Genomic DNA, 22,965 nt, shown 5'->3' with positions numbered 1-22,965 from the left:
AAGCAGCTTGGTTCTTTGAACTGATACCTAATATTTTTTGACCGGCTCTTCGATGACCAACTTCTTCTTCTTGCGATTTTTATACTCGGAATATCTAACTCCCCACAGAGGTAATGCCATGTGAAAATCTTCAGACAGCTGCAACACTTCGTCCGTTGGCCACAATTTAATAAGTGATGTTTAACTACAAGAAAAATAAAAATAATAATGAACCGACGAAGTGTTCTATACGACGCAATGAGAATAGCTGCCGGTCGTATCTACAAACACGTCCACTATGTCGCGCAAGTTGTCTAGGAATTGTCTCACGTTTCCCATTTCAGACGGGAGTCAAAAGTTCGACGATTTTGTTGCAAAAGCGTGTCTATAGGCAAGAAATGTCTCTCATTTGTGTATATACAAAATGACTCGACTGTCTATAGACAGTGTGTGCTTTTGCTTGTGCCTTTTGTCCTGCGGATACGCAGGGTGGGCATGGTTAATCGGATGTGGCAATGTTAATGGAAGGGGTGGCCGGATGCCCTTCCAGCAACCACCCCGTACCCCCAACTGTCTGCGACCAGTGTAATCCATGGAATAGTGCAAAAGTGTTCAGATGTCTGCGAGCCGTGTAACTGAGGCTGGACGTGGGGACCAGCCCGGTATACACCTAGCGGGATGTGGAAAACCACCTAAAAGCCACATCCAGGCTGGCCGGCACACCGGCACCGTCGTTTATCCGCCGGGCGGATTCGATCCGGGGCCGGCGCGCCTACCAGAGTCCAGGTAGCAGCGCCTTAGCGCGCTCGGCTAACCTGGCGGGTCGTCTAAAGACACTGCCTAGTTACACAAATCGCTCGGCTTTGTAGACTAGTGTGTGGGAAGGCCTAAGGTGTTCACTTTACAGCTCATATTTACTGGATTTTTTCCCTTGTTTTTAATACGTCATTCTGAAACAGACTGAGATAATTTATACCAGTTAAGTTAAGGTACCCGTTATTACCCTGATTATCCCTAGTCAAGGTAGTTCTTCTCGCGCTTCATACGTAAATGGAACGGGAAGAATGTAGTACAGTGGGAAGCGCCATCTGCCGTGTAACTAACAGTGGTTTTCAGAGTGAAGGCAGGGATGTAGAGTCGGGAGCAGAAATCGGAGTGTCGACACATCTACATCTACATACATACTCCGCAATCCACCATACGGTGCGTGGCGGAGGGTACCTCGTACCAAAACTAGCATCTTCTCCCCCTGTTCCACTCCCAAATGCCGGCCGGAGTGGCCGTGCGGTTCTAGGCGCTACAGTCTGGAACCGAGCGACTGATGCGGTCGCAGTTTCGAGTCCTGCCTCGGGCATGGATGTGTGTGATGTCCTTAGGTTAGTCAGGTTTAATTAGTTCTAAGTTCTAGGCGACTGATGACCTCAGAAGTTAAGTTGCATAGTGCTCAGAGCCATTTGAACCATTTTTGAACCACTCCCAAACTGAACGAGGGAAAAATAACTGCCTACATGCCTCTGTACGAGCCCTAATCTCTCTTATATTATCTTCTTTCCGCGAAACATAAGTTGGCGGCAGTAAAATTGTACTGCAGCCAGCCTCAAATGCTGGTTCTCTAAATTTCCTCAGTAGTAATTCACGAAAAGAACGCCTCCTTTCCTCTAGAGACTCCCACCCGAGTTCCTGAAGCATTTCCGTAACACTCGCGTGATGATCAAACCTACCAGTAACAAATCTAGCAACCCGCCTCTGAATTGCTTCTATGTCCTCCCTCAATCCGACCTGATATGGGTCCCAAAAGCTCGAGCAGTACTCAAGAATGGGTCGTATTAGTGTTTTATAAGCGGTCTCCTTTACAGATGAACCACATCTTCCCAAAATTCTACCAATGAACCGAAGACGACTATCCGCCTTCCCCACAACTGCCATTACATGCTTGTCCCACTTCATATCGCTCTGCAATGTTACGCCCAATGGAGTATTCAAACATTATGGGATTCTTTTTCCTATTCATCTGCATTAATTTACATTTATCTATATTTAGAGTTAGCTGCCATTCTTTACGGTGTGCGGACATTTGCCACGCCGGACATTTGCCAGGGCGGACATTCGACACGACTTTACCTGCTCCGAAGTGTTTCGTCGCTTGTCTCACCCTCCCCCTCCCCCACCTCCTCCTCACCACTCGCCACCCGACCCGCAGTAAAGGTACTTACTGAGCCGTTCCGCTGGTTTACTTAACATAGGTCCAGAATCTCTATGGATTTTCCGCCACATTTCTAGAGAGAGTTTCGTTGTGGAAATTATTAAATGCATTTCGCATTGAAATACGCACCAAATTTCGAGCCACAGTAAAACTTCGGCCATCTTGGAGATTTTGCGTTCGTCTAAATTATACTTGCCTTTTTCGGGCTCCTGCAGCAGCTTTCTGTCGTGTTTTGTGTACCATCGTGTATCAGTTTCGTCTGATATTAATTTATTTGGTATGAATCTCTCGAGTGCTGTTGATACTATTTCTTTGAACTTGCCACATATGGTCTTCACTTAGATAGTTTGCAAGAATTTGAGACTGTCTCTTAGAAAGACGTCAACCGAATTTTTAGTTGCTTTTATAAATATATATTTTCGCGTTTAGTTTTGGTGAATTTCTTTGTTACGGAATTGAGCCTCGCTACGACTGTAATCCATGTATCCGTCGTGATGCTCAGGGTTATTTGTGGCTAAGAGGTCAAGTGTGTTTTCGTAACCATTTACAATTTGAATGGCCTCGTGAACTAATTGTTCAAAATAATTTTATGAAAATCAGTTAGAACAATTATGGAAGTTGTTTTCTATCTACAGTAGGGTCTGAAAATGTATTTTTGTCAACATAAGGAAGGTAGATTGAAGTCACTGCCAACTATAATTGTATGAGTAGGGTACCCATTTGCGATGAGACTCGAGTTTTCTTTGAAATGTTCAGCAACTGTTTCATATGAGACCGGGGGTCGGTAAAAGGAGCCAGTTAGTAATTTATTCCGGTTGTCGAATACAACCTCTGCCCATACTAAGTGACAGGAACTACCCGCTTGTGAGCAGGAACACACATTACATTATTTTTCCTTAAGTTGTGCTTCTTCTTTCTGTTGTAGTGCAGATCATTACAATTACGGCTTTTCCCTTCAAAACCTAGGGTGCTTTCTCTCTGACCTTGTAAATACCAGAGCTAAACAATGTAGAACAACCGCGTACGTTACAAGCATAGCATTCTGTATTACTTCATTTCCTTATTTCTAACATTTTTAAATTGTACGTCGAATTTAGGTGACATGTCAATCATACATGTTCTTATCTCTGTTTATGAACGTACTTTCAGTCATGTTTTGAGCATTTTCCCACTAACTTTATTAACTAATGTTTCGCCGCAAGGGATATCGGATTTTAGAGAGTAAATTAATATAGAGTATGTCGTTCTCCTTTTCAGACATTCACACACCCATTTCTACTTTCCTTATTGTCTTTTGGGCATGCAGTTGTAGTAATTTAAGTGGGCACAAATGCAGCGATCAAAAAGAAGTTATTAGCGTACATTCGCATTTTGTTTACATCGTTCCTTTCTTGTTGCTCCCATGGCGATGGACTGTTTCTATCGCAATCGGTAAGCGTGAAAGGAAGCTACCGTACAGACAGAGGGATCTATATTTATACTTGGCAGAACTAATTACATACTGACATAATCGTCGGAACTGCTTTCGTTTCCCAAAATATATAAATATTTGGATTTCGGAAAAGAAGCTCTGTATTTGGCCAAGAAGTCGAAGAAGAAGGTCCCTTACATACTGGTTGTATCGAGTAAGATGTGGAGACGGCGGTTTGAAAGCGGACAGAAGAAGTACGAGGAAGGGCGTCCCTTACTTGAAGGATCGCTGCCTGGCGAAGGGGCAAGTGTGGCAAATGTCCGGCGTGGCAAATGTCCGGCATTCTTCTTTACACCAGTCACAAATCCTGGCGCGCGAGCGAGCCCGGATGAAAGCAGCGGCGGCCGACCGTGCGGCGACTGTGTCCCTGGCCGTGGGCCGGCCGGGTAACTCGGCCAGTGGACCACTGGGGCGCCGCGCCGGGTCGCTGACCGCGGCAACAAGTGGGCCGCCGTCTGACCCACTGACGCGGCCACGGGTGCACAAACTGACGGCAATGAGAGACCGCTGCCAGTATTAACCGGGAGAGGAGCGTCAGTTCCCACCTTTGCCACATCTGTTCGTATCTTCGGTGTCGTCGGGAAGGTGTCGTCGTTGAGTGACTAGGAGGATACAAGATGACTTGGTGTAAAGAATGGCAGCTAACTCTAAATATAGATAAATGTAAATTAATGCAGATGAATATGAAAAAGAATCCCGTAATGTTTGAATACTCCATTAGTAGCGTAGCGCATAGTCACGTCGATTAAATATTTGGGCGTAACATTGCAGAGCGATATGAAGTGGGACAAGCATATAATGGCAGTTGTGTGGAAAGCGGATGGTCGTCTTCGGTTCATTGGTAGAATTTTGGGAAGATGTGGTTTATCTGTAAAGGAGACCGCTTATAAAAACTAATACGACCTGTTCCTGAGTACTGCTCGAGCGTTTGGGATCCCTATCAGGTCGGATTGAGGGAGGACATAGAAGCAATTCAGAGGCGGGCTGCTAGATTTGTTACTGGTAGGTTTGATCATCACGCGAGTGTTACGGAAATGCTTCAGGAACTTACATTTCGCGTAAAGACCACAAAGATAAGAGAGATTAGGGTTCGTACAGAGGCATATAGGCAGTCATTTGTCCCGTGGAACAGGGAGAGAAGATGCTAGTTGTGGTAGGAGGTACCCTCCGCCACGCACCGTATGGTGGATTGCGGAGTGTAGATGTAGATGTAGATCTTCCGCCTTTAGATCGATCCGCGACTGTAAAAGCACGCTATTATCACAAGGCCATTGCTACAGAGTCGTTTCAAATGGTTCAAGTGGCTCTGAGCACTATGGGACTTAACATCTGAGGTCATCAGTCGCCTAGAACTTAGAACTACTTAAACCTAACTAACCTAAGGACATCACACACATCCATGCCCGAGGCAGGATTCGAACCTGCGACCGTAGCGGTCGCGCGGTTCCAGACTGGAGCGCCTAGAACCGCTCGGTCACTCCGGCCGGCTGGTGCCACTGTGCCCGCAGCATTAACTACAGCTCTTCACATCACTGCAGGCCAGTTGGACCAGCCGGCTGGCCAGTGCTAACCAAGTTAAATGCGGCAATAAAGCTGTTGTCCCGTATTATCGCTCAGTCGAAGGGCGCGTAACAGTCAGCATAAAACGTATCCTCATTTTCGTGCTCGAGTGTACTCGTGACAGCTTGGCTTCCACCTGAAACAAAATCCAATGAGATTCCAGCAGTCGCGGAAGAATACAAGGGGTAATGTTTACATCAGATTTAATCACAGCACAGTCCTGCAGACTGCAGCTTATGTGACAACTATTACGATCTCATCATTTGCTTTTGAGGGATCACATTCACATTCGTACGAACACCTATGTTGGTCAAGAAGGCATCTCTCACTCACTTACCAGTCGTACAAATTAGGTGCGTCGATAAAAGATACCTATCATATGACACACGTACTATCACTAATGTTGTGTATGACACACCAGAGATGTTTTCCGGTGGAGAATTCGGTTGACTTGTCGCCTTGTTATCAAACGTTTGCAGCTCCCATTGCTTCTTTTCTTGGACCGTTCACTGCTTCTACACTCCTGGAAATGGAAAAAAGAACACATTGACACCGGTGTGTCAGACCCACCATACTTGCTCCGGACACTGCGAGAGGGCTGTACAAGCAATGATCACACGCACGGCACAGCGGACACACCAGGAACCGCGGTGTTGGCCGTCGAATGGCGCTAGCTGCGCAGCATTTGTGCACCGCCGCCGTCAGTGTCAGCCAGTTTGCCGTGCCGTACGGAGCACCATCGCAGTCTTTAACACTGGTAGCATGCCGCGACAGCGTGGACGTGAACCGTACGTGCAGTTGACGGACTTTGAGCGAGGGCGTATAGTGGGCATGCGGGAGGCCGGGTGGACGTACCGCCGAATTGCTCAACACGTGGGGCGTGAGGTCTCCACAGTACATCGATGTTGTCGCCAGTGGTCGGCGGAAGGTGCACGTGCCCGTCGACCTGGGACCGGACCGCAGCGACGCACGGATGCACGCCAAGACCGTAGGATCCTACGCAGTGCCGTAGCGGACCGCACCGCCACTTCCCAGCAAATTAGGGACACTGTTGCTCCTGGGGTATCGGCGAGGACCATTCGCAACCGTCTCCATGAAGCTGGGCTACGTCCCGCACACCGTTAGGCCGTCTTCCGCTCACGCCCCAACATCGTGCAGCCCGCCTCTAGTGGTGTCGCGACAGGCGTGAGGGAGGGACGAATGGAGACGTGTCGTCTTCAGCGATGAGAGTCGCTTCTGCCTTGGTGCCAATGATGGTCGTATGCGTGTTTGGCGCCGTGCAGGTGAGCGCCACAATCAGGACTGCATACGACCGAGGCACACAGGGCCAACACCCGGCATCATGGTGTGGGGAGCGATCTCCTACACTGGCCGTACACCACTGGTGATCGTCGAGGGGACACTGAATAGTGCACGGTACATCCAAACCGTCATCGAACCCATCGTTCTACCATTCCTAGACCGGCAAGGGAACTTGCTGTTCCAACAGGACAATGCACGTCCGCATGTATCCCGTGCCACCCAACGTGCTCTAGAAGGTGTAAGTCAACTACCCTGGCCAGCAAGATCTCCGGATCTGTCCCCCATTGAGCATGTTTTGGACTGGATGAAGCGTCGTCTCACGCGGTCTGCACGTCCAGCACGAACGCTGGTCCAACTGAGGCGCCAGGTGGAAATGGCATGGCAAGCCGTTCCACAGGACTACATCCAGCATCTCTACGATCGTCTCCATGGGAGAATAGCAGCCTGCATTGCTGCGAAAGGTGGATATACACTGTACTAGTGCCGACATTGTGCATGCTCTGTTGCCTGTGTCTATGTGCCTGTGGTTCTATCAGTGTGATCATGTGATGTATCTGACCCCAGGAATGTGTCAATAAAGTTTCCCCTTCCTGGGACAATGAATTCACGGTGTTCTTATTTCAATTTCCAGGAGTGTATTTTGCTTTTTTTTTTTTTTTTCGCAGTCCAGTCTTCCCGTTTTCATGCTTGATATGTTTTCAGTTTTTGATGGGCTCTCCACTGGGCTCTCTTTCCACCAAGCCTGACGGGGGTACGGTGGGGAGTTTTGTCAACAGTGGTATTGGGAAACTGGTTTACAATAGCCAGTTTGGGTCACCCATGTAAACGGGGTGTGTGTCGTGTGTGGGCAGGAGATGCAGAGCCACGCCCACGGCCGCAGCAGGGCAGAGGCCGGTCGCCGGCTGGTGGCCACGAGCTTCCTGGTGCTGGTGCTAAGCTCGACGGTGCTCGCGCTGCCACACCCGCACCAGCACGCACTGCCAGAGGCACGCAGGTTCGCCGAGAAGTCCAATGTGCTCAAGAAGGTCTCTGTCGACAACAACGAACTCGACGACGTCTCCACCAACTCTGTCCAGGTGAGCGACAGCTGCAGCTTCTGCACGCCCAACCTAGATACAGTTACCTCCTGTTTGCACGCATGATGATTCTTTAATACTGCTTCCATGTAAAAACCAAATCCTGTAGATAGAAAATTACTTTCAGAATTCCTTCCTAGTCTCAGACTCCAGCTGTGTGACCGAGCGAGGTGGCGCAGTGGTTAGCACACTGGACTCGCATTCGGGAGGACGACGGTTCAATCCCGTCTCCAGCCATCCTGATTTAGGTTTTCCGTGATTTCCCTAAATCGTTTCAGGCAAATGCCGGGATGGTTCCCTTGAAAGGGCACGGCCGATTTCCTTCCCAATCCTTCCCTAACCCGAGCTTGCACTCCGTCTCTAATGACCTCGTTGTCGACGGGACGTTAAACACTAACCACCACCACCATCCAGCTGTGTGTGACAGAAGCTCAGAAGTTCCCACAAAATTGACAGTTCTTTTTTGTTGTTGTCATCATTCTCAGTTCGAATATTGGTTTCATGCAGCTCTTGATACTACTCTGCCCTGTGCAAGCATCTTCATCTTGGAATAAATGCTGCAACCTACGTCCTTCTAAATCTACTTGCTGTATTCATTTCTTTCTCTCCCTCTGCGGTTTTTATGCCCCCCCCCCCCTGCCCCCCTTCCCCTACACTTCCCTCGATTCTTCGACATTTGAGGAAGTGTCCCAATCAGTTGATCCCTTCTTCTAGTCAAATCGTGCCACAAACTTCTTTTCTTCTACTTAGTACCTCCTCATCAGTTACGTGATCATCATCATCATCATCATCTTGGACAGTTCCCAGCCTCTGGCCGGGTCTGTATGGAACATAGGCCTCTCCATCGTCTTCTGTCTTGCCGCCATCTCTCATACTCCTTTCAGCCATCTGTCTCTCAGTCTTCCTCTTGATCTCTTTCCCTCCAGTTTCATCTCGTGTATCCTCCTGGGTACCCTCTTCTCCTCCATTCTCTTAAAGTGTCCTTACCATCTCAGCCTTGATTTCTCTATCTCCATGGAACTGCGCGACCGCTACGGTCACAGGTTCGAATCTTGCCTCGAGCATGGGTGCGTGTGATGCCCTTAGGTTAGTTAGGTTTAAGTAGTTCTAAGATCTAGGGGACTGATTACCTCAGAAGTCAAGTCCGATCGTGCTCAGAGCCATTTTTCTCCCTATCTCCTCCTGTAATGGTTCCACCTTCATTAGCGCTCTGATCCTCTCATTTCTTAACCTATCTATCTTTGTCACTCCAATACCGTTTCTCAAGAATTTCATCTCCCTAGCTTGTACTTTGCTTTCCTCTCTTCCTTTCATAACCCAGGATTCTGATGCATATGTCAGGATTGGGACATAGTATGACCAGTATATAACGTTTTTACTGATTTGGGGTACATCCTTGCTCCATATCAGGCTTCTGACACTCATCGGAAACGCTTCTGCTTTTCTCCCCCACTCGTTTATTTCTTTGTCGTTTTTCCCATCTTCCCGTATCAGGCTTCCTAGGTACTTGAAACTCGCCACTCTCCTCAATTGTTCCCCATCAATTGTTATTCCAGTTCTTCCTCTCTCCTTCTTTCTTGTTGTGATAATCATCTCAATCTTAGTTACACTAAATTTCATCCCATAAAGTGATCTACCCATTACATGAACTACCTATTCGATCTTCACCATTGTTCTGTAGCACATCATTTTGAAAGCTTCTATTCTCTTCTTGTCTAAACTGTTTATCACCCACATTTTGCTTCCATAGGTAGCTACATTCCATACAAATATCTTTAGAAAATACTTCCTAACACTTTTTCTATATTTATTGTTTACAGATTTCTCCTCTTCAGAAATACTTTGCTTGCCACTGCCAGTCTACATTTTATACCCTGTCTACTTCAGTCACCATCAATTATTTTGCTGCCCAAACAGCAAAACTCATCTCCTACTTTAAGTGCCTAGCTTCGCGGTCTAATTCCCTCAGTGTTGACTGATTTAACTCAATTACATTCCGTTATGCTTCTTTTGTTTTTGTTCATCATCTTACATCCTCCTTTCAAGAACTCTGTCCATTCTGTTCAACTGCCTCTTTGCTGTCTCTGACAGAATTACAACATCATCAGCAAACCTGAAATTTCTTATTTTGTCTCCCTGAATATTAATTCCTACTCCAAATTTTCCTTTAGTTTCCGTTACTGCTTGTTCATTTTACAGACTGAATGACATCAGGGATAGCCTACAACCCTCTCACTCCCTTCTCAACCACTGCTCCCCTTTAATCCTCCTCAACTAACTGCCGTTTGCCGGAATTTCAGTCAACACTGTCAAATGCTTTATCTAAGTTTGCAAATGCTATAAGTGAAGTTTTGCATTTCCTTACTCTATCTGCTAAGATACATTGTAGGGTCAGTATAGCCTCACATGTTCCTGCATTTCTTCAGAATCCAAACCAGTCTTCCCAGAGGTTCAGGTTCTACCAATTTTTCCATTATTCTGTGAAGAATTCACATCAGTATTTTGCAACCACGGCTTATTAAACTTATAGTTCAGTAATTTTCAAACCTGTCAGCAACTTCTTGCATTGCATTTCTTTGTATTGTCCATAACATTGCAGAAATTGCTGCTACTAACACATTTGCCTATACTGCCAATATTTCAAGTGTGAGCTTTGCTTCTACAAACACAAATCCCATTGTGTTCAGTATCGTGCCCCTCTCACAGAAATTTGCACACAGTCAACTTATTCCACTTTACACAGTCTCCTTGTCACTGTCAATAGATTTAATGACATTTACAAGAAATCGTTGCAGTTGAAGGAGAAGCCATTTCCCACGATCGCGTCCTGTGCTTGCACTGTGATGTTAACGGCTCTTGCAACCATAAACTCAAACGTAAGCAGTTAGTTGCCACTACATCTGGGATACCATTCCTTTTGTTAACTAATAAAGCTGTCATCAACTCTTAGTTTGGTAAATAAAGAAACACCATTGCTGGACTAGGCATAGTTCTGCTGGAGGTGATACGTCCTTCCCTTCTCCTGACCTCTGAAATGACTCATCCAGTCTGTTACAGGGGCCCTGCACACAGTGTAATGTGAACTCCATACCACAGTACAACTCGACATTAGTAGAGGTTGCCAGAAGTGAAGGAAGTGATATTTGGGAAAAAGAAGTGGGGATCAAATCCCGGACCTCTGGATGCCTAATCTTGTACTTTACGACTGAGCCACTGTACTGCTAGCAGAATACTAAATAAGTGGCCTAAAGTTAATAAAAGTAACATACTAATCTCTTTGACTCATCTATAATACAGGGAGTTACAGAAGTCAAATGATGCAGAGGGAAACAGTAACTGAGAAAGTAACTGAGAGGGTTGTTGCTGGTCCACAATCCTATGGAACCTGTTTATTGAGTGAGCAATAAAGCAAAGAGAGGAAACATTTGTAAAACAAAATAAGAGTTCAATATATCTAGAAACAAAGATGATGTGACTTACCAAACAAAAGCGCTGGCAGGTCGATAGACACACACGAACACAAACATACACACAAAATTCAAGCTTTCGCAACAAACTGTTGCCTCATCAGGAAAGAGGGAAGGAGAGGGAAAGACGAAAGGATGTGGGTTTTAAGGGAGAGGTTAAGGAGTCATTCCAATCCCGGGAGCGGAAAGACTTACCCAGTTACCCTAGGGTAAGTCTTTCCGCTCCCGGGATTGGAATGACTCCTTACCCTCTCCCTTAAAACCCACATCCTTTCGTCTTTCCCTCTCCTTCCCTCTTTCCTGATGAGGCAACAGTTTGTTGCGAAAGCTTGAATTTTGTGTGTATGTTTGTGTTTGTGTGTGTCTATCGACCTGCCAGCGCTTTCGTTTGGTAAGTCACATCATCTTTGTTTTTAGATATATTTTTCCCACATGGAATGTTTCCCTCTATTATAAAAATAAGAGTTCAGCTAGAGGAAAACTTTACAACTTGGTCAATGACACTGCGATCATATTAGAGACAGCGAAGGACTAACGAGATCACATGAATGGAATTTATAGTGATAAGGACAGAATCTTTAATAATGAATTAATATTTGTGACACAGCAGGGACTGGAACCCAGATCTCGCGTAAATTATGCAGATTTGCTAACCATGACACCATTGTAGCACTGTGGCCAACAGCTGCAGGACTACCACAGTCCACTGCCCTTCCTAACTCCAACTTCAGTTTACGCCTTCAGGGTTGTCCGTGCAGCTGTGCCAGTGGGGTAGTGGTTAGCACGTCTGCCTAATAAATAGGAGAACTGGGTTCAAGTACCTGCTGTGGTACAAATATTGATTCATTACTACAGCTGCTAGCCTTCATGAAGATAAGTTGAGACTCACATGCCCCCAAGAAAATGGAATTGATAGTGTTTCGAAAAATATTATAACATGAATCCTAATATTCAGAACTGCAACAAAAAATAATTACAAAAGTAATTTTAGGCACCTCTAATTGAGCCCTGTATTCTAACATAAAAATTGCAAATAAGTAACCACTAGACATAAAATGCAAAATTAATAAAACACATCAATTAGTACATGATAATTTTCCTAGCTCAAATAACATTTACTGTCCTTCTTAATAAAATAAATAAGTCACCAGATGGTCGCCTTTGACAGCTCTGTATCAGGAGGAAACTTTTGGATTACTGAAACAACTGACCACCTTTGAATTTTAATAATTTTCATAGAACTATAAATTAACTGTCAACCAAATAATGGTGTTCTCACCTCTGTGGAATTAACAGCTAATTTTGTACACTTTGCATTGGACAATAAACTGGGGTGACACAAGCATATGAATAAGTTAACGAAACAGCAAATAATGAAGGAAGAAAAAAAAAAAGAAAGAAAGGAAAGATGAAACAGAATTTCTTTGAAAAATTAAAGCTCACAGCACAGATTATGTTGTGGGATGATGAAGTATTGAATAGATTTGGGGAAAAGAGGAGTTTGTGGCACAACTTGACAAAAAGAAGGGACCGGTTAGTAGGACATGTTCTGAGGCATCAAGGGATCACAAATTTAGCATTGGAGGGCAGCATGGAGGGTAAAAATCATAGAGGGAGACCAAGAGATGAATACACTAAGCAGATTCAGAAGGATGTAGGTTGCAGTAAGTACTGGGAGATGAAGAAGCTTGCGCAGGATAGGGTAGCATGGAGAGCTGCATCAAACCAGTCTCAGGACTGAAGACCACAACAACAACAATGAAACAGCACACTACTGCCTGGCTTAAGTGACAGAGGTAGTTACTGAAAGCTGTTTTTTATGCAAGTCTGATGTGGCGAGTTAACCGAAAATATTTTATCTCAGTCCTGCCTGCTTTAACCTTGCAAATCTGTCTCACTGTGTTGACCTTTGATTCTTTCACTTGATATTCTCCCACAACGTAATCTGTGCTGTGAGCTTTATATATATATATATATATATATATATATATATATATATATATATATATATATATATATATATATATATATATATATATATAATTTTTCAAAGAAATTCTGTTTCATCTTTCCTTTCTTTCTTTTTTTTCTTCCTTCATTATTTTCATTAGACATTACAGAGCTTGTCAGCTTGTTGTGCCCTATCAGGTGATTAATATATGGAATGCATCTTTATTTAATTCAGTATATTTATGCTCAAAAATATAACACATCTAAATAAGTACAAAGAATATATTGTTAAATTTTTAAGCATGACAGAATGCCTGTGTATCCAAGAATGCCTGTGTGTGCTCCTTACATGGCTTTCATAATTAAATGTACAAGACAGACAGCAATTTCTCTTCACATTCTACTGTCTGAGACGTGTTGTAATCTTGCAATGTTGTGTGCAGCCACAGGAGGGGTTCTCGTGGAGTAACATGCTGAGCATGTTCATGCAGATGCTGTTCAACCCACAGCAGGGGCCCAACAAGTCCGACAGCATTGACACTGAGCAGGTGAGTTGCGACATCACTTAAATACTAACAACAACCTTTCCAGCAAGTAAGAAAAATAACAGCTGCAGGAGGTAGTGAAACCAATGCTCCAGTGGCTCAAACAAGCAAGCACTGCCCACAAAATGGTATTCAATTTAACTGACTTCTTGAGACTCACACTTTCCATTCAAAACTGAGACAATGAACCTGATAGTGAAATGGTAAAGTTGAGAATATGCTTATACAATAATGTTACAGAGCTTACAGGGCCAACCGCCTCCAGTTTACAATGGTAATTTTGAGTACATCTGAATCTCTTGTATGATGTTCAAACTTTTAATCATGTAGACACCTGTGATCCTATATTTGTTAAAATAATTATTTCCTGACACAATCACACTGTTGACATTACCATTATTGACCAAACTGAACAGTCATCTCCATATCACTGTATGGCACTCTAGCGTTAGCTTCATTGACAATTATTGAGAATTCTGTTCATCTGCTTACATTTCTCTGTCCTGACAACATTTCGTATCACCTCACATTTCTGGCTGCTCATCAACTCATCCCATAAAGAAAGGTCCAACTGTTGCAGAGGCTATAATTATCTGAAAATTTACATTTCTCCTTGTTTTTTTGCATGTGGTTCATTAATGATCAAATTATGTATGAAAATAACTAAGAAGAATTCACAAACAACAGTGCGCTCTAATGCTGTTAGATATCTGTTACACTCGTCTTCTTACATGATCTTTCTTACAACTATTATTCCTGCCTTACATAAACCTGAGTAACATAATATCACTTGTCTATTCTAGAATGACAGGACAATGGAAGCCACACAGAACAACTGTGGCAGGATAGCACTCTTTATGAATTACTATATGAAAAGAATATTTCCCATGGAGAAACCTAGCCTTCTTTACTACACTTTGCAGTGTAGTTCCAGAAAACATGACAGTGATTTCCTCATAACAATAAAAATTGCTAACTTTATTCATGAAGCCTTTAACCTGGGTTTAAGAGAGGATATGGTAGGAGAACAGAGCACAAAACACACCTACAACATTTTGAAAACTGCAATGCTAAACTGACATTAATGAAGGTAAAGATACCAAAGCATTTTGGTCCAACAACTGAACCACAGAAGCAAACAAGGAAGCTAATCCCATCTTAGCATATTAAAATAGGTACAAATGAAGGAAAGCACATATTGTTGCTCAGAATTGCAACATTATAAGAAGTTTAATAATGAACAATATGTTATGTCTTCTCCTTGTCCTCTCAAAGCATATGGCATTAGTGAAGTGATCAGGAACATGTTTTGTCACATAAAGGGTTTGTAATTCTACCAAATCCAAGTTATAGTAATGATCTAACTCTCCTATAAATGGCACAAAGAAAGAATGATAAACAGCTTTAAGTCAACTGAACAATTTCCATAAAAACTCACCATCTTGTGCTTTTCACACACTTTTGCTGTGGTGGGAGGTGTGTGCTATAAAGTATTTATTTAAACCACAAATATATATTCTGAATTTAGTGTGGATTGCATTCGACTCTCTTACAGATGACTGCAATAGTCAGAAGTTGTGACTGTAACTGGAAAATTTCTCCCATATATTGTTTTAAAACAAATTAGAAAGAAAAATATGCTTTAACACCTGTAATCTTACTGTTAAAAGTATTATGCATCAGACAAAGTAATTGGATGCTAAGTTTCACAATGGGAAAGCTAGCATACAATTGTATGAAAAAAACTTAGAAAGTTGCACAGCATACAATTAGAAAGTTTGTTCTTACAAGGAACTGGAAGCAGGCCCTACAGGGGGTAGAACAAGTGGAAAGTCATGGCCATTCCTGCAACTTGACTTTCCATTATTCCAGTACTTTCTTGTCTAGTATTCTCTGCCCCAGTTCTATACAGACACACTGCAATAGCACCAAATTACTCACATTCTTTAAGACTTGGCAATAAAAAAGATATGTAAGATTGGAAATGTAAAATCTGGAGAAGGCAATTCATACGCAGTATATAACTACAAGAAATTGGTGTAATACACCTCTGCCTGAATTGTATACTTAAGGCTATATTACAACATATTACATTAGAGACTAACACACACACACACACACACACACACATACACATACACACACACACACACACACACACACACACACACACACACACACAAATAAAGCTTTATTTATTTGGGAGTTAGAAACACTGTGACCTCTGCAACAGTCAAGGAAAGTTAGGTCTTGTGTTAAATGACTGAAAATAGCACATTACAGTAAAGAAGCAATTATTACACCATTAATCACAACACTAAAAGAAAAAACTGATTTTAGCACAGAAAAGGATGAATAATACTGCTACATGTTTAATGATATAATAATCCAAAGAGTTAGCAAAGATAAAAAAATCTTTTTTCCCCCATCTTCCATTGAATGAGAGAATATTTAGAAACTTGTAGCTTAGTAATGTCAAAGAATTATATATTTGTTTTTGTTATTAAACTGTATATTATCTTTTACTGTGATATGAATTTGTTTGCAAATGCACATACATTTCAAATAAATTTGTTACATTTTCCACCTACTTTTTCTCATTGTTATAATTTAGTATGTAACTGACCACTGAACACATACATAGTTAAACTAACATGGAATGACTTATATATTCGTGCATTATATGGAAGTGGGTCAGTAGCCTAGCTTTGATGGACTGTAATTGAAAAATTGAAGAGCTCTGAAGTTTAATGCCTGTGACAGTTGAAATATACTACAAAATAAGCTTTCATCAAGGATGTAAATTCCAAAATTATGCATAAAATATACATTGCTCCAGAGTAGGTAATCCTATTTGTGAAATATTTCACTCTCAGTTTAACACAGAAGTCTGTATATTGAAAGTGGAGAACTACAGTAAACATCAAATTTAAGGAATTCCAAACTTGTGTAATAATCAGGATATGGTTACTGATTATTGGAAACCTTCTTTCTGCATCTCAGTATTGTGTTTACTTTTACTTGTTGTTATAATTATAAAAATGCATGTACCATAGGTACTTCTTATGCAAGGAACTTATCCCTATATGGAAGGGCACAGACTGTTTTTAATTAAACCACCACAATTTAGTTTGAAGACTAATAGGGTACTGTTCACAGAGAATTTGTATATTTAATGAATCATATAAAACTAATTATAGTATCTGATCAGTGTTTTATTCTCTCTTCACATTACACCTCCCTGAACTGACATTACAACGAAGTAACATGCGAGCATTTTATTCACCAGACAGCCAGTCCATGCACTGACACGTAATGACAAACATACCTGCATTCTCCCAGAGCGTCATCTGTGACAGCAGGGTGCCCTACATGAAGACAAGGTTGGCTATGAATAGGAGAGGCTCAGTGAGACGCATCACTATTCTTTGCACCCCTCGAAATTTTGCAGACGACAATTGGCAATGACAGGTGTACCCCAAAGTGACATTTTCACCATCTGGACCTTCTGCTAAGTTGTGGCATCACATGGGATACAGTTTCTGATACCCGTTCACTCCAACAGAAATGATTGGTTACTACTGCAGGTTATGTCAGTGCCTTGCACTCTTCTCAGTCACTATCTATACAAGTGGCAGACAACCCAATCCACAGCTAATAGCTACTTGCAAAGATTCTCCATTTCATTCTCTCAACCTCAGGGCCAAATTTACAGACAGTGACACTCTAGGCCACTTCGCTGCCCCCATCTCCTTGTTTTCGACTTTCACGATTCTTTTCTCCAACTTTTCTTATCCTCAATTCTGTTCTCCTCCGTTTTCTTGGTCCTCATGCTAGAACATTCATGCTACCATCACAGGTCCCATCCTCAATGCCTCTTCAACACAAACACCAACTACAATAGTATTTCCAATCCCAACTTTACCATCACAGTTGCCACACATTTAACAGCTGCTGTGCTTTCATGAAACAGTGTTAAAAAAATTTCTAAGGCTGTCAAAGTAACTACTACTGCTTGGACAGTTCAGATTTGCATTTTTACACTTTTACAAAATCTTTTAGACTGTTCAATATTTCGTTTCCTATTTTGTGCGCTACTTATCTTCTTCACAGTGCTCATTGTATTGGATACAGTAATTTTTTAAAAAAATTAGAGCTAACACATGCAATGATGACAACTGACAACGCTAGAAATTTCAGACTAGTAAACAAGCTGATGTGAAACACAAGTACACACCAGTTGTGACCAGCGGCATTAGCAATCACCCTCCAACTGAAATCTGCAATGAACCAGTTACTAAATGAGCAACAATCCTGCTAGTTTTCCTTTCACGTAGTCGTACTACTTACAAACTTTTTTGTGAACAAGTCTACATACAGAATTGCTCATTTGTATTGTTTTGCTTGATTTCCATGCAGAACTGAACTGACCTTAGCTAAGTAAACAAGTCTAGAATAATTCAGACAGAGTTTCAAAAGTAACTTTATTAGCGGTAAAATTTGTTATCTACATTAATCGCCAACCGACGATGTGAGAAGACATACTGATGTAAATGTTTCTCTCGGCTGCAGGGAGTGGCTCCTTCGCCTTGGGCCAACCTGCTGTCTGTTGGACTCAAGATCCTCACAGCCATCCTTGGTGGTGGAAACACTGCTGGAGACGGCATAGACAAGGTTGACAATGGCAGCCCCATGCAGGTCAGTACACAATGTGGTGCAATACTTACAAGGTAAGGTTAGTCTAAAGGGCTTATTACATGTGATTGTGTTTGAGCATACATGGTTAATGATAAACCTACTTCTAACAACCATAGCCTCACCTGAAGCTTTTCTATTGAGATGCTAAAAAAAAGCACATTGCCTACATCTACTATATGGAAGCCATTACAGTCATTGTTGTGAAAGCCTCCCAGAAAGAGTTATTTATCTCCCATTCTACTCCATTAGTATATGCTGTACATGAAAACATGGTGCCTTTTATTTCTCTTTATGCACCTAATTTTCCTAATTTCATTGTTTATCCTCTTGCACACCATATGTTTACAAGTGATTATACAAGTTAACTATTTTAAAAAAGTAAATACTGTAAAGCACCCCTGTTAATGTGTTATTTATTAAAAACAAATAGGCACTGTTAGTGGTTCAAAAGTGACAGGTTCATCCTCTGACAGTAGTTCATGTTTAAAATTATTCAATGCCATACATGCAATTTTCGCTGTTTTTCATTGTGGCCAAAGTTCCTTGAGGTTGTTTGGTCAACAGCAAAAAATGATATAAGAAAATGATTACTTTACTGTAATTTGACTTGACAGTGAACTAAACCAACATAAACAATTACCTCAGATAAGAACTGGATTTTGTGTTACTTACCTCGAAAATCCTGCATTAACAGCCATCAGAGAATGAACTGCCATTTCAGAGTCAGTAATGTGCATTTATTCTCAATAAAGAGTGTTGTTAACAGAGGATAGTTATTGTCAGTTTCACTTTATTGTAATAATTTATGTACCTTTTCAACAGCCACCATCTCACCATGTCAGTTTCTGACAAAACAGCAAAGAACTTATCTTGTTTTACAACTGACAGCAAAACCATGTCAAAGTAGCTCTTCATGTATTTTGGTCACGAAATGCAGAAGTTGCCAATAACATCAACAAAAGCACAAACTCTACAATAACAATGCAGATCTACATTATACAACATAACAGGAATAGTACAACAGAATCCACTTGAAAATGATGGAAAACCTGGGATGCAGTAATAACAGTATGAAATAGATAGGTTGCTACTCACCACACAGTGACAAGCACAACAAAAAAGACTGCTAAATATTTAAGCTTAATGCCAGAAGACAGTGGCCATGTGTGTGTGAGTTGTGCTTATGTTAATGTATATGTTTTTCTATTTCGGATGAAGAACTTTTTTCGTTTGAAAGCTTAAATGTTTAGCAGTCTTTTTCATTGTGCCTGTGTGTGATTCAGTGCCAGAATCTACCTTAAGAGTGATATGGGAAATGGGAAACAGGGCAACCTTAAATAATAAAGTACAAATCAACCTGAGTGGAGATTTGTTTACTTGCACTTCTCAATCTACAGCCTCAACTTTGGAGAAAGAATGCCTCACTTACACTGTTAATGCATTGTTTGAGTTACTTCTGCTTTTCTCTGTTCACTGCAAACATCCTCATCTTTTACGTGCGTCATAATCCATAAATCCCATATTTATTCCAGTTTTAAGCATCCTTTGTCTCATATAATGAACCAATCTGCTTTGTTAGCTCAGTAGTTTGTTCCCTGTATTGAGCTTTTCTATCTCTGCATTCTATTCGGTACACATAAATTATTTTAGCCATCTGTACAAATAGATAACAAACTGTATTTGATTACATGCTGATTATCTAAAAAACTGCAGTGTCACTGATAAGAATACATCAAACAATTTCATCATTGTAACAATGAACAAATGAATAAAATCAAATTTCACTTTAATTCCATGTAGTAAGTAATAATGACACATTAATGGCTTTCTTCTAGTAGGTGTGTTATATGTTCTTAGAAACTACAATCGGGGTTCACTGCATTCATTCTGTCCTGCACGAAATTCACATATAATGGAAAATATTGTTTCACTAGTTATCTCAATTTGAGATAATGTGACAAATACATTTTGTTGTTATCATTTACACCTTGAGAATCAGTGTCTCTTGTCTAGAACACTTTTACAAAATTGATTTTACTATTGGGATCTTCAGTCCTTAACAGTGATGCAAAAGCTTTTAAAACGTTTTATAAATCTAACTCAATCTGTTTTGTTATTTACTTTCCATTTCTAGTGACATTAGTATAGCAGCTCTTGTAGCACACTGTGCTTCTGCTTTGCTTACACTTTTTTCAGTTTCACCATAATAATGGTATGGTAAGCTGACTTTATTATAGATAAATAAAATCTTAAATTTCTATTATTTTGTATCCTCCTTATTTTCTCTTATTCTTACATTCATTCCGTCTCTCTCACTTGTGAATACTATGTATATATGCAAAATTTATTACAAATGTACATTACTGGTTGGAATACAGAAACTCCAGCAGAATTTCACTCTTATTGCCCCACTGGCGGTGATGGGACGACAGAATCCTGTATATTGCTAGCTGTAGTAATATCTGTAAATGTTCGATAGATTAATGACAAATGGAGCCAAAAAGTAGTAGTGTTGCAGTTAATGTAAGCAAAATGAAGCTGAATTCTAACACCCATACACACATCACACAAACAATTTTAAGGCAAATCAAAATTAATCAGCAAATTTACACATACAAGAAATAAACTTGGTATTAACACAGACATGTCATTTATATACAAGTCAAATTATTACTACAGACATCTGTATCTACGTGCCTTGCTCTCATTAGAAGTTGACTGTAGGTATTTACAAATTATTACACTACAATTGCACTGACAGTGGGACACTATACTTTCCAAGGACTACTGAGAGGCATTTCTTTTCTTGCTCTGTGATGGAGTGTGGTTATTATCTGATGCTGCAATTCATCACAGTAAGACGCTCTTAAGCTCATTAGTTCAGTATTCATACAATAGCAAATGGCACATTCTCTCATCAGTTATAAGGGGTATTCCAAAAGAAATGAACTAGAGGCAAAATTACAGAAACCAGTACCTGTATGTTAGAAGTATTGATCCTGCCTATTGGGAGAATTGTGCCACTGTGACACAAGGTGGTGAATGACTGTCTCATAAAATTCCCGGGGCTGTGATGTTAACCAGTTCCACACGTACAGCTGGATGTCGTCGTTCAAGGTGAATCGTTTGCCTCTCAGAGTCTTTTTATGGGAACTAAAAATGGCGTAATGACAGGGAGAGAGGTCTGGATTGTATGGAGGGTGACCGAGGACCTCCCATTTTAATTTCTGCAGGAGACCTGAGACTGTGTTGGCCATATGAAGCTTTGCATTTTTCTAGAGCAGAATGATCCCACGGGTGAGACTGCCTGGTTCTTTTCATTTGGTCACTTAGCAAAGGGTGTTCAAGGTTTGCTAGTTACACTGGGTGTTAACTGTTGTCCCGAGCTGCAGGAAGTGAATCAGAAGGGGGCCACCTTGGTCAAAGAAGAACGTCAGCATAACCTTTCCTGCACTCATGTGGATGGCCTTGGCTTTTTTTGGTCATGGTTACCCTTGATGCTTGCACTGGAGACTTTGCCATTTTGATTCTGTTTCAAAGTGATGACACCATGATTCACTGTCAGCCAGGAATGCATTCCCTTCCCGAGCATAGTCCTGCAGATGAGCAAGGCAGTAGTCCTTTTGGTAGGCTTCCTGGTGTGGTTGAAGACTGTTGGGCACCCATTGGGCACACACTTTGGCCATGTGCAATCCTTCGTTCATGATGGTGCAAACACTTCTGGCACTCAATCCGACCATGGCGGCTATGGCTTTCACTGTCACTTGGTGGTCCTGGATAATGAGTGCATCCACCAGCTGGATGATGTCATCGGTAATGAAGTGTGGTACTCCAGACCGTGCATCATTGACTAATGACACCCGTCCTTCCCTGAAGCACTTGTGCCATGCCTTGGCTCTTGCAAGGGACGTGCAGTGTTCGCCATAGACTTGTGACATTCATCAATGAATGTCTGTTCCTCCTACTCCTTCAGCTGTCAGAAAATGAACAAGACTTCTTTGCTCTTCTTTTGATACTTCCATGTCACTGTTTGCAATGTGACTGTCAGCATTGGATGATTGATGGATGCTGCTGTATAGTCATGTGTGTGCACACTTACCCTCGAGTGCAGGCTGTGTACTTCCACACTCTGGTCAGAACCACACCTCATTACATGCGCCACGATATACCCTCCTGTCACTGGTTTGCACATTCCAGACTCTGGCTCATTTCTTTTTGAATGCCCCTTATATATGCAGGGTGAGTCACAAGTGAAGAAAAATATTTCACTGACTGCATACTGCTGTATGCAATGAGTCGAAAACCATCGTAATTCTTGTCTCTCTCTCAGACTTCTTGTTCATGTAACAGAAAACAAGTTAATCAAAAAAGAAGACACTAAAGAATGTCAAGGTTTGGCTACATTATTTTCCCACAGGTATATCACATGACAAACTTGTGATTTGCGTCAGCCAGCACTGATGAGACAATGGGAAAGACTCATCTCATTCCAGAGCATGATAAATCATGTATGAACTTGTGAGCCACACATTGCATACAGTTTACAGACTGCAGAGCCCCATGAAATGAGAAGCTGGGACTGCTAACAGAAACAGTAGCATATGTGCTGAGTGAGAATAATTCTATCTACAATCCAGGCATATTAAGAAATCATGCCATTCTATCCTCCTGTCTAATGCAAGTGCACAGGACCACTCAAAACTTCTTTTCACAT

At 41.8% G+C, this 22,965-nt stretch overlaps 1 protein-coding gene across 2 annotated transcripts in view; it reads left to right on the top strand.

Annotated features, from left to right (window-relative positions):
* The window catches only part of LOC126424885 (uncharacterized), a 326,155-nt gene that overhangs the window by 282,664 nt on the left and 20,526 nt on the right, over positions 1-22,965 (top strand). For both annotated transcript variants that reach the window (XM_050087717.1, XM_050087718.1), the window contains exons 2-4: positions 7,367-7,591; positions 13,452-13,556; positions 18,126-18,251. In XM_050087717.1, coding sequence (XP_049943674.1) covers positions 7,370-7,591; positions 13,452-13,556; positions 18,126-18,251 — 453 coding nt within the window. In that variant the 5' untranslated portion in view covers positions 7,367-7,369. The remainder of the gene's footprint in view (positions 1-7,366; positions 7,592-13,451; positions 13,557-18,125; positions 18,252-22,965) is intronic.

This window comes from Schistocerca serialis, chromosome 10, assembly GCF_023864345.2.
Source record: "Schistocerca serialis cubense isolate TAMUIC-IGC-003099 chromosome 10, iqSchSeri2.2, whole genome shotgun sequence".
In the NCBI taxonomy this organism is placed as follows: domain Eukaryota; kingdom Metazoa; phylum Arthropoda; class Insecta; order Orthoptera; family Acrididae; genus Schistocerca; species Schistocerca serialis.
This window is presented reverse-complemented; position numbering and strand designations above follow the sequence as displayed.